The sequence below is a fragment of the Rattus norvegicus genome, chromosome 2, assembly GCF_021556685.1.
Source record: "Rattus norvegicus strain SHRSP/BbbUtx chromosome 2, alternate assembly SHRSP_T2T, whole genome shotgun sequence".
Lineage (NCBI taxonomy): Eukaryota > Metazoa > Chordata > Mammalia > Rodentia > Muridae > Rattus > Rattus norvegicus.
In genome coordinates, this window is record NC_141535.1 from 59,952,332 (window position 1) to 59,965,375 (window position 13,044).

A 13,044-nucleotide genomic window follows, 5' to 3' on the forward strand; every position below is an offset into this window, starting at 1 on the left:
TCTTACTGGTTTCAGAATTTGGGGGTCTGACACATTTTTGTCAGTTTTGTTGTTGTTTGTCTTGTTTGTGTTCTCATCAGTTGCTTTAGTGTCTTGCTCTTTTTCTTATTCTCTTTTGCTTAGGCTCCTCCTCTCTCCTGTCCTCTCTGTTTTTGAACATTTGGAATTCCTCAAATTCCAAAATTATTTTAACCTTTAAATTTTTTTCACAGTGAGTTTAGCATGTAGAACTTTTAACAACCACAACATACATAGAAGACAGTACTCCTGAACCATTAATTTTAGCAAGATGGTTATAAAGGTATTTTGAAATAATTGCTAATAGTATCTTGATAATTGGAAAATGATGGAGTTGGGTTTTAAATATTTAAGGCTTTTGGACCTGATATTTTAAAGGGTACAAACTGACTATTTGTACACTAAAGTTGGACCAGTTAAGTCAGTTGGCATTTGATTTTGAGTAAAATCAACTTTACTACTATGGCCAACTCATGAAAACTAGGATGCTTCCAAATACTAATTATCATCTTCCTAAACCTATTATTTTAATGTTTGAAAAATATGTCAACTTTGGTTGTGATTAATGGCACATTTTTCCTTTCGCTCTTGAAATCTTTTTGCAGAATTTACACATAGTTACAGTTCAGTAATGTTCTACAGTAATTAGCCCATTCTTATTATGTGCCAAAATGATTGACATCTTCCTGTCAGGCTTTGGGGTGCTGGATGTACCTTCTTGACATGGATCTGAATTGTGCTTATTCTCTTGCTAGCAAACAGATGAAGAACTATTTAGCTGCCTTTCAAACGGAAGGAAATAATGCTAATTTGTTGCAAGGGAGCAATAATTTTTGTGAGCCTGACTCATTTCTTAGGAAGGGATATGGAAAGAAAGGGATAACTTTTGGGGGGTTAGGGTATTGAGATATTGAGAAGTAAAATGCAGTTGCACACACACACACACACACACACACACACACACACACACACACACACACACACTTTTTGAGGAAAGCTGTTTATTGAGGGTAAAACCAATACCTTGCGACCATTGGAGCAAGTAGATATTTCCTAGAAGACAAAGGCAAGCAGCTATCGTGTTATTTTAGTAAGGTTGCATTGCTGTGAAGAGACACTATGACCAAGGCAAGTTTTATAAGAGAAAACATTTACCTGGGGCTGGCTTACGGTTGTAGAGGTCTCGTTGTTATCCTCATGGCAGGAAGCATGGCAGCTTGCAGACAAGGTGTTGTAGAAGGAGCTGAACGAGTTCTATATGTTGATCCAAAGAAGACCAGAAGATTGTTTTCTGTAGATATCCAGGAGACTAGAATTCTACACTGGGTGGAGCTTAAGCATAGGAAACCTCAAAACCCACCCCCACAGTGACATTCTTCTTCCAACAAGGGCACCCCTCCTAATAGTGCCACTCTCTATATAGGCCAGCATTCAAACACAGGAGTGTATGGCAGCCAAACCTATTCAAACTACTTTTTTTGAGGTGGGATCTCTTCCCTGAGCTTGCTGATTAGGCAGCAGTCAGCCGGATCCTCCTCTTCTTCCTCCCCTTCCTCCTCTTCTTCCTCCTCCTCCTCCTCTTCTTCTTCCTCCTTCTCCTCCTCTTCTTCCCCTTCCTCCTCTTAACCCCCCTTCTCCTCTTCCTCCTCAACACTGGAATTGTGTGTACTCCCACACTGAGCTTTGTGCTTTGGTTAAACTGAGAATGAGTTATTCAAAAAGGAATTGCTGCCACAAAGGTACATTTTTTAAAAAGTGATTTTAAAAAGTAAAATTGATATGTATTGCCAAATTGCTGTTCCATTATTAACATGACCAGATTTTGTTAAGTTGACAATTACTTTTATGAAGTACAATATATAAATACCTAACTTGAGTAGAATATGATACCCTTATTCAGTTGTATTCAGTTGCAGCAACCAAAACAAGCTATAGGAATTCATAGGAGTCATAGAAAGTACTATCATTTTATATTTAAAAAGTAAATAATTCCTCATTTGAATCTAGCTTCAAGATTAAAGATACAGACTGTAAACACATGCTTTCAGATTAGGGGGACCCAATGAATCTCCAATTTCATTGAATTTCATCTGTCATACTGACACAAAAAGAAAGTTAAAAGATGTGGTAAATAGAATACTGGACACATAAAGATAGCCCTTCCTTCATAGCTTTATTTGGACATAGAGTAAGAGTATCCAGTGCCTGAACTCCATGTGCCACCTTACCCTTGAGAGTAGAACTAAATTTTGCCCACAGTAAATTCTTAGGTTCTTCAGAGATGACTGTACACCTACTGATACCTTGAGAGCCTAAGCAGAGAACTCTGTTGAGCTCCTTTGTGCTGACCTATTTGACCCAGAAACTATGACAATAAGCAGTTGTTCCCCATTCCTGCAGTGAAAGAATAATACCCTGACTGTGAGGACAGGATACAGCCAAACATTTCTTGTGCTGAGATGAAAGACCCATAATTGAGTTTTAATCTATAACATTTAATGTACTGAGAATGAGAAATTGAAATGCATAATAGAAATATTAATATGGCAGGTTAGTAACTGATTTTGTCTTTGCTTCTGCCCTTCATAAAACCACTTATTTGACATCTTTACATATTTTACTGTTGTCTTAACTTTTTCTGCAGATCATATAAGGTGTATCTTAATTTTAGGTTTATGTGGGCATATCCTTTTGCTATCTTAAATATTATTTATTTTACTTTGATAATATTTGACCATTGGGTACTTCTAAATATTTAGGATTTGGAAGGTAATGTCTTTTTTTGTTGCTTCATTTGTGTCTCCCTGTCCCCCAACTCACTCTGTGGACCAGGCTGGTCTGCAATTCACAGAGGTTGTCCTGCCTCTGCCTTCTGAATGTTGGGACTAAAGATGCGCACTATCACCCCGACTGCGACACCCTCCTTCTACTCACTCTTGTTTTTGTACTCTTATAATATTCCTGGCACTGGAAAATTACAGATAAGTAAATAGGTAGATAGAAGTATACAGAAAGTTTCTGTTATACTTAGATTCATACTGAATAACATTTTTTTTATCATACTTAAAAAGTGTTTTTATACAATAAATTTTGATCATGTTTTTTCCCTTCCAAATCCCAGACCCTCCCATATCCCCAGCCACCCAACTTTAAAATGTTCTCCCCCGCTTCTTCCCTCCCTTCCTCTGCACCTCTCTTTTTTACATGTCTATCTGTCTGTCTCTCTGTGTGTGTATGCACCTTTTGGTATTTCTATCTTATAGTTTTTTATTTTGATATTTGGTTTTTGTTTTATGTTCTTTGCAGAGAGAGAAAATTTCATCTTATTCAAACACCAATGGAAAGTTATATGACAGTTTTCCAAAGAGTTTGTTAATACATTAATTAGCTAATTATAAAATTTCAAAATTATTGTTTTCTGTGTTAATGTTATATGCTTCTTTCTTTTCTTTTTTCAGTGAACAGATATGGTCCAGAACTCTCCATGAATCCGCTTGGTTGGAGATTGTGAACATTCAATAATGAGCGGTGCAGCTTTAGGACTGGAGATTGTTTTTGTCTTTTTTCTGGCATTGTTCCTCCTTCATCGATATGGGGACTTTAAGAAGCAGCATAGACTTGTAATCGTCGGAACACTGCTTGCTTGGTATCTCTGCTTTCTTATTGTCTTCATACTGCCGCTGGATGTTAGTACGGTAAGAGGCGAGACTGAGATACAACTTAAAAGACACTTATAATCAGATAATCTGGAATATGTTTTGAATATTGCTTTCTTAAAGTGACTAAATTATATGAGGTTATCCTTACATTTTGAATTTAAATGCTGTTTTAAGAATTTAACTGTTAAACAGAATTTTATTGTATAGTCAGGAAAATAGGTAGATTATGAAATATCCTTTAAGTACTTGGTGAATTCTTGGTTCTCATTATAAACCCTATATTCATTGTTTTAGACAATATATAACCGATGCAGGCATGCTGCTGCAAATTCCAGCCCTCCTGAAAATAGCAATGTTACGGGAGTGTATGCATCTGTCACTCCAGCTCAAAGGTATTTCCTTGTTTCTACTTTCCTGTTCAACAGAAACATGGCAGTATTGTAGTTGATAGTTTTACCACTTGTATTTTATATTCATAAAGTTTCCTTTATTCCTTATTTTTAATCCTTTTCTTCTTTCTAGTATATTTATTATATTGCATTGTTAATTATACATTTTAAATATACATCAGTACACAGTATAGTACTTAATGAGAAACTTAAGAGGACAGAAGTTTTAGTTTGTTTCTACATCTTACTAAAATCTAAAACTTGTTATTTCTCTCAATCTTTTTTTTTTTTTTTTAAATCATAGACCTTCTCAACTTTCAGCACCATGAATAAATCTATAAAGGAGGGGGCATTTCCATTTCATCTGAATTACAAGAGTTAACAGAAGTGGAGTTTGGCATGGTGGTACACACTTGAAATCTCAGCACATCAAAAGTTCAAGGCCAGCCTCACCTACATAGGAAGTTCACAGCTAGCCTGGGAGAAACCTTGCTTGTAAAATCCCCCAAACAGAAACAAACTAAAGCAAGATTATTGTGAATATAGGATATTTCTCTCGTATTACACATTCTTAAAAAACATCATAGGGACTTGAGAGATGACTGGGCAATTGGGAGCACTTGCTCTTCTTGTAGAGGACCCAAATTCAATTCCCTGCACGAGTGTTGGGCAGTTCGCAACTGGTGCGTGCGCGTGTGCGTGTGCACACATCCCCCCCCCCCCACATAGACACAGACAGAGGGGGAGGGAGAGGGAGAGAGACACACTCATAGTTAAACATAATGTTTAAAAGAAACATAATTTCACATGAGGAATAAACAATTTGAAAAGGTTATATTGAATTCCTACCAAATTTCCATGTAAGAAACATTCTTGTTGACAAGAAGCTTTTGTTAGTACTTTGAGTAGTATTTATATGCTTCTTTATATAGTTTTTAAAAGAAAATCTAGAGCCTATTGAGATAGCTCAGTAAATATAGTACTTGGCTAACAATCATAAGACCTGAGTTTGGTTCTTAGAGTCCACATAAAAATGCTGAGCGTAGTGACATGCAGGAGTGAGCTCATGCCCGGCACACTGGGTAACCAGTGCAGCCAAATTGATGAGCTTCAGCCAGTCAGAAAACTGTCTCAAGGAGTGGAAGAGTGTTCCACTGGCCTCTGACCTTCTCACACACATAAACATGCATGTACACATGCAAAAACCATCTAACTTGAGTAAAGGTAATGTGCTCATCTTTGAATCACTAAAATGTTCATCACCATTCAAAACTATATAGATCAGTAACAGTTTAGAAGTTCTTGAATTAAAAGGATAACCTCATATTCTAGAGAACTTTGATATAGAAGTTGTCATCAGAGGCTCTTCATTAGACAGTCTGAACAGAGCTGTGTATAGTTGCTGGTGCTAACTCTGCCAAAGCAGTAAGTGTCTAATTGGATAGCATCAGGGATGATAACTCTTCTTATATTGAATTCCTGTTCAGTTCCTATTCCAACTTTCACTGCTATATAGCAATAAAAGACAAAGTATAGTGAGCCCTAAAAATGGGACAAGTATAATTTTAAAATGTAAAAATTTAATGTAAAAAATAATTTTAAAATTTTAAGTGTAATCATTAAGTTTGATTCCATAAATCCCTTTGTTTTTTAAAGATTTTCACACTATCAGTCAGTTCATTAAATACTATGTCTTCCTTTCATTAAATACCTAAGAATACATTGGGAATCAGAAATGTGAGTGACATTCCTCTTTAGAGTGGATGGTTTTCTTCTTTCATGTACAATGTTTGGTTAGGCAGCTTTGATTTTTAAATTTTCTGTGAGAAATGATTTGATCAATAATTACTAATTTGATGCATATGAACGTTACTACTTACAAATATATACTTTCTTTTAAGAAGTTATTACTTATGATTAATTGATTTTAAATTGTTATTGAACAGACAGCATCCATGTTTCAAGCCATGGAGTTACATTCCAGATGGAATCATGCCAATTTTCTGGAGGGTAGTTTATTGGACATCACAGTTTTTAACGTGGTAAGTGGCAGTGAAGGCTGCATTATTGGCCAAGGTGATTCATTTTTAATGAACCTTAATACTTTGAGATGTAGTATCCCATTTTTACAAGAAAGGAAAGAGGGGGGGAAAGTACACAAAAATAGAAAACAGAAATGAAAATTTTTCTCGTGACTGTTTCCTTTCTTGATATCTTTCTCATTTGACCTACAATCTGGTCCTCGTTTAGCTTTGTTCTTCATGAAAGTGCTTTTATGAAGGTCACCACTCTCTCTTGGTTTCCTTCAATTTTTGTAAAATATGTGTTATATTGAAATAGAATTACATAACTTCTTCTTGCTTTCCTCCCTCCAGCCTATCCCATACCCATCCCATACACCCCACTGTCAAGTTCATAGCCTCTACTAACTTGATTATTACTGTTACAGACAGCAAATGTTTACAGACAGTAAACAAAAGATGTTTTGTTGTTTGTGTGTATATGGATTCAGGGCTGACCACTCTGCATTGAACAACCAATAAGGGTACTCTCTCATCCCTGGAGAGGCTATCTCTCCCTCTCCCAGTCATTAGTGACCCGTGGTTCTTAGTCTAGAGTAGCAGTTTTCAACTGTGGGTCATGATGAACAATCTTTTCACAGGGGTCACATATCAGATATCCTGCATATCATATATTTATAGTGTATAACACAAGCAAAATTGCGATTATGAAGTAGCAATGAAATAATTTTATGGTTGGGGGTCATCAAAGCATGAGGAACTGTGTTAAAGGGTCACAGTATTAGGAAGGTTGAGAACCACTGCTGTAGAGGTAGGACCCCACTAAGTTTTCCCCTTTCTATGTTTATTGCCTATTAATATTGCTGTTGATCCAGTTTTATTCATGCAGCTATTGCTAGGAGAGATTGTTTCATCACAGACTACCTGGCATTCTGCTTCTTCCTCTCTCTCCTCTTCCACAGTGACCCTGAGATGTAGATGCAAGAACTGTGATGTACTGTGCTGGGGCTGCACCCCCAACAGTCTCTTGATCTGCATGGTGCCCTCTTGTGTTTTCTGGGATGGTCTCCGTTTGCTGTAAATGGAGGCTTTTTCATGAGGCCTGGTAGCCACACTGACCTATGGGTACAAGGACAAGATTTAGAATATAGTAAGGAGCTATGCTGGTTTAGCAACATGGCAAAAGTAGATTCTTCTCTGATGTAAATGTCCTCACTTGTCCTAGGGAGCTGCAAAGGTTGTCAGTACCAGACAGAATTTCCTTCCTCAGGAGTGGGCCTTAAGTCCAATGAGATAATTGCTAGTTACCATTAACAAATGTGAGTGCCATTTTCTGCACTATCACAGATCGTGCCACGCTGGTTACTGCTGTGGGTCATAGGTGTTCATGCTGGTTACTGTTGTGGGTCATAGGTGTTCATGCTGGTTACTGCTGTGGGTCATAGGTGTCCACGCTGGTTACTGCTGTGGGTCATAGGTGTTCACGCTGGTTACTGCTGTGGGTCATAAGTGTTCACGCTGGTTACTGCTGTGGGTCATAAGTGTTCACGCTGGTTACTGCTGTGGGTCATAGGTGTCCACGCTGGTTACTGCTGTGGGTCATAGGTGTTCACGCTGGTTACTGCTGTGGGTCATAGGTGTCCACGCTGGTTACTGCTGTGGGTCATAGGTGTTCACGCTGGTTACTGCTGTGGGTCATAGGTGTCCACGCTGGTTACTGCTGTGGGTCATAGGTGTCCACGCTGGTTACTGCTGTGGGTCATAGGTGTTCACGCTGGTTACTGCTGTGGGTCATAGGTGTCCACGCTGGTTACTGCTGTGGGTCATAGGTGTCCACGCTGGTTACTGCTGTGGGTCATAGGTGTCCACGCTGGTTACTGCTGTGGGTCATAAGTGTCCACGCTGGTTACTGCTGTGGGTCATAGGTGTTCACGCTGGTTACTGCTGTGGGTCATAGGTGTTCACGCTGGTTACTGCTGTGGGTCATAGGTGTTCACGCTGGTTACTGCTGTGGGTCATAGGTGTCCACGCTGGTTACTGCTGTGGGTCATAGGTGTCCACGCTGGTTACTGTTGTGGGTCATAGGTGTTCACGCTGGTTACTGCTGTGGGTCATAGGTGTTCATGCTGGTTATTGTTGTGGGTCATAAGTGTCCACGCTGGTTACTGCTGTGGGTCATAGGTGTCCACGCTGGTTACTGCTGTGGGTCATAGGTGTCCACGCTGGTTACTGCTGTGGGTCATAGGTGTCCACGCTGGTTACTGTTGTGGGTCATAAGTGTCCACGCTGGTTACTGCTGTGGGTCATAAGTGTTCATGCTGGTTATTGTTGTGGGTCATAAGTGTCCACGCTGGTTACTGCTGTGGGTCATAGGTGTTAGTTGCAGCTGAATAGGACGATTTAATTGCCTCCCTCTCTCATCAGCTTGTGTGGACTTTTCTTCAGCATGCTAGACTGAAGGAAAGAAGTTTTCAGAGTGTATCCAGCTCGAATAATCAACTGGGTGGTGTATGTAGTAATAGAGGTCCACCTCTCTCTCATTTCCCGCATGGATATTTCGTTTATTTCTGTGACCGCGTTCCTAATGCTGCTCCCCTTGATCCTTATGTTCTGTCATATCTCCTGCCTGTTCTCACATACCATCAGGTACAATTGTACAATTTCAATAACCAGGATTGTATTCCAAGTCTGTTTCTCTACCCATTTAACTTTGTCGTCCTTCTCTGCTCTAGACTCCCAGTTACCCTTGCCCTCTCATCTGCCCTTAAATACTCTGCAGGAAACTAAGCTCTCAAGCTGACTAGAGCAAGTACTGCAAGGGAAGAATACAAAACAAAAAGAATGTTTCCTTTGGAAGTTTATTCTTAAAAACCTTACCCATGCCTTCAAAATTGCCAGGTTTTTGTTTGTCTTCTTTCTCTTCAGTTTCTAACCTTAAGTCTTTTGTAACCTTTTTCTAGTTCTTCTGTAATGCCACCTTTACTCTTGGAACATGACTTTACTGTTTGCTGTACAGAAGTTGTCACATGGTAGTTCTTTCAGTATCTGTCTTATCAACACACGTTACGAGTCCTTTTCTCCCTTGTCTCCGGGGTTGGAAGAGTCATTCTTACTATGCTACCCCAACTTCCTAAACCTATCTCCTTAAGCTTTTGTTACTAGCTTATAGTTTTGACAACCTAATCATGTAAAACAGTACCCCTGTGCACATAAATAAATCTGTCATGTACAAGCAAATATTTAAAATCTCTCTCAATTCAAACTCCTTCCCAGTCTCAATCTCACTAATATTATTATGACCACTGTTTTTGAAGACTTTTTAAAAAAAGACTAAAGTATGAAATCTTACAAAAAATTGGACTCATTGTGTTAAGTTCATTTTGAAGTGGATGAATCCATATATCAGCACTCAATGATGCAGGCATTACAGTGCTCCTGAAGTTTTCCTAATGTTCGTCTCTAGACATTCCTTATCCTTAAGAGAAACCACAATTTTTACTTCCATCACTATAGTTTGATTTGTTGTGCTTAGATTTTTTTTTTTTATTAACTTGAGTATTTCTTATATACATTTCAAGTGTTATTCCCTTTCCCGGTTTCCGGGCAAACATCCCCCTCCCCCCTCCCCTTCCTTATGGGTGTTCCCCTCCCCATCCTCCCCCCATCGCCGCCCTCCCCCCAACAATCACGTTCACTGGGGGTTCAGTCTTAGCAGGACCCAGGGCTTCCCCTTCCACTGGTGCTCTTACTAGGATATTTATTGCTACCTATGAGGTCAGAGTCCTGGGTCAGTCCATGTATAGTCTTTAGGTAGTGGCTTAGTCCCTGGAAGCTCTGGTTGCTTGACATTGTTGTACATATGGGGTCTCGAGCCCCTTCAAGCTCTTCCAGTTCTTTCTCTGATTCCTTCAACGGGGGACCTATTCTCAGTTCAGTGGTTTGCTGCTGGCATTCGCCTCTGTATTTGCTGTATTCTGGCTGTCTCTCTCAGGAGCGATCTACATCCGGCTCCTGTCGGTCTGCACTTCTTTGCTTCATCCATCTTGTCTAATTGGGTGGCTGTATATGTATGGGCCACATGTGGGGCAGGCTCTGAATGGGTGTTCCTTCAGTCTCTGTTTTAATCTTTGCCTCTCCCTTCCCTGCCAAGGGTATTCTTTTTCCTCATTTAAAGAAGGAGTGAAGCATTCACATTTTGATCATCCGTCTTGAGTTTCGTTTGTTCTAGGGATCTAGGGTAATTCAAGCATTTGGGCTAATAGCCACTTATCAATGAGTGCATACCATGTATGTCTTTCTGTGATTGGGTTAGCTCACTCAGGATGATATTTTCCAGTTCCAACCATTTGCCTACGAATTTCATAAACTCGTTGTTTTTGATAGCTGAGTAATATTCCATTGTGTAGATGTACCACATTTTCTGTATCCATTCCTCTGTTGAAGGGCATCTGGGTTCTTTCCATTTTCTGGCTATTATAAATAAGGCTGCGATGAACATAATGGAGCACGTGTCTCTTTTATATGTTGAGGCATCTTTTGGGTATATGCCCAAGAGAGGTATAGCTGGATCCTCAGGCAGTTCAATGTCCAATTTTCTGAGGAACCTCCAGACTGATTTCCAGAATGGTTTTACCAGTCTGCAACCCCACCAACAATGGAGGAGTGTTCCTCTTTCTCCACATCCTCGCCAGCATCTGTTGTCACCTGAGTTTTTGATCTTAGCCAATCGCACTGGTGTGAGGTGAAATCTCAGGGTTGTTTTGATTTGCATTTCCCTTATGACTAAAGATGTTGAACATTTCTTTTTTTTTTTTTTTTTTTTTTTTTATTAACTTGAGTATTTCTTATATACATTTCGAGTGTTATTCCCTTTCCCGGTTTCCGGGCAAACATCCCCCTCCCCCCTCCCCTTCCTTATGGGTGTTCCCCTCCCAACCCTCCCCCCATTGCCGCCCTCCCCCCATAGACTAGTTCACTGTGGGTTCAGTCTTAGCAGGACCCAGGGCTTCCCCTTCCACTGGTGCTCTTACTAGGATATTCATTGCTACCTATGGGGTCAGAGTCCAGGGTCAGTCCATGTATAGTCTTTAGGTAGTGGCTTAGTCCCTGGAAGCTCTGGTTGCTTGGCATTGTTGTACTTTTGGGGTCTCGAGCCCCTTCAAGCTCTTCCAGTTCTTTCTCTGATTCCTTCAATAGGGGACCTATTCTCAGTTCAGTGGTTTGCTGCTGGCATTCGCCTCTATATTTGCTGTATTCTGGCTGTGTCTCTCAGGAGCGATCTACATCCGGCTCCTGTCGGTCTGCACTTCTTTGCTTCATCCATCTTGTCTAATTGGGTGGCTGTATATGTATGGGCCACATGTGGGGCAGGCTCTGAATGGGTGTTCCTTCAGTCTCTGTTTTAATCTTTGCCTCTCCCTTCCCTGCCAAGGGTATTCTTTTTCCTCATTTAAAGAAGGAGTGAAGCATTCACATTTTGATCATCCGTCTTGAGTTTCGTTTGTTCTAGGGATCTAGGGTAATTCAAGCATTTGGGCTAATAGCCACTTATCAATGAGTGCATACCATGTATGTCTTTCTGTGATTGGGTTAGCTCACTCAGGATGATATTTTCCAGTTCCAACCATTTGCCTACGAATTTCATAAACTCGTTGTTTTTGATAGCTGAGTAATATTCCATTGTGTAGATGTACCACATTTTCCGTATCCATTCCTCTGTTGAAGGGCATCTGGGTTCTTTCCATTTTCTGGCTATTATAAATAAGGCTGCGATGAACATAATGGAGCACGTGTCTCTTTTATATGTTGAGGCATCTTTTGGGTATATGCCCAAGAGAGGTATAGCTGGATCCTCAGGCAGTTCAATGTCCAATTTTCTGAGGAACCTCCAGACTGATTTCCAGAATGGTTTTACCAGTCTGCAACCCCACCAACAATGGAGGAGTGTTCCTCTTTCTCCACATCCTCGCCAGCATCTGTTGTCACCTGAGTTTTTGATCTTAGCCAATCGCACTGGTGTGAGGTGAAATCTCAGGGTTGTTTTGATTTGCATTTCCCTTATGACTAAAGATGTTGAACATTTCTTTAGGTGTTTCTCAGCCATTCGGCATTCCTCAGCTGTGAATTCTTTGTTTAGCTCTGAACCCCATTTTTTAATAGGGTTATTTGTTTCCCTGCGGTCTAACTTCTTGAGTTCTTTGTATATTTTGGAAATAAGGCCTCTATCTGTTGTAGGATTGGTAAAGATCTTTTCCCAATCTGTTGGTTGCCGTTTTGTCCTAACCACAGTGTCCTTTGCCTTACAGAAGCTTTGCAGTTTTATGAGATCCCATTTGTCGATTCTTGATCTTAGAGCATAAGCCATTGGTGTTTTGTTCAGGAAATTTTTTCCAGTGCCCATGTGTTCCAGATGCTTCCCTAGTTTTTCTTCTATTAGTTTGAGTGTGTCTGGTTTGATGTGGAGGTCCTTGATCCACTTGGACTTAAGCTTTGTACAGGGTGATAAGGATGGATCGATCTGCATTCTTCTACATGTTGCCCTCCAGTTGAACCAGCACCATTTGCTGAAAATGCTATCTTTTTTCCATTGGATGGTTTTGGCTCCTTTGTCAAAAATCAAGTGACCATAGGTGTGTGGGTTCATTTCTGGGTCTTCAATTCTATTCCATTGGTCTATCTGTCTGTCTCTGTACCAATACCATGCAGTTTTTATCACTATTGCTCTGTAATACTGCTTGAGTTCAGGGATAGTGATTCCCCCTGAAGTCCTTTTATTGTTGAGGATAGCTTTAGCTATCCTGGGTTTTTTGTTATTCCAGATGAATTTGCAAATTGTTCTGTCTAACTCTTTGAAGAATTGGATTGGTATTTTGATGGGGATTGCATTGAATCTGTAGATTGCTTTTGGTAAAATGGCCATTTTTACTATATTAATCCTGCCAATCCATGAGCATGGGA

The 13,044-nt window shown here is 40.0% G+C and overlaps 1 protein-coding gene across 2 annotated transcripts in view; it reads left to right on the plus strand.

Moving 5' to 3' along the window:
• Nucleotides 1-13,044, plus strand: part of Lmbrd2 (LMBR1 domain containing 2) — a 69,595-nt gene that overhangs the window by 3,887 nt on the left and 52,664 nt on the right. For both annotated transcript variants that reach the window (NM_001109177.1, XM_087630216.1), the window contains 3 exon segments: nucleotides 3,477-3,713; nucleotides 3,972-4,069; nucleotides 6,013-6,108. In NM_001109177.1, the coding sequence (NP_001102647.1) occupies nucleotides 3,540-3,713; nucleotides 3,972-4,069; nucleotides 6,013-6,108 (368 nt within the window). In that variant the 5' untranslated portion in view covers nucleotides 3,477-3,539.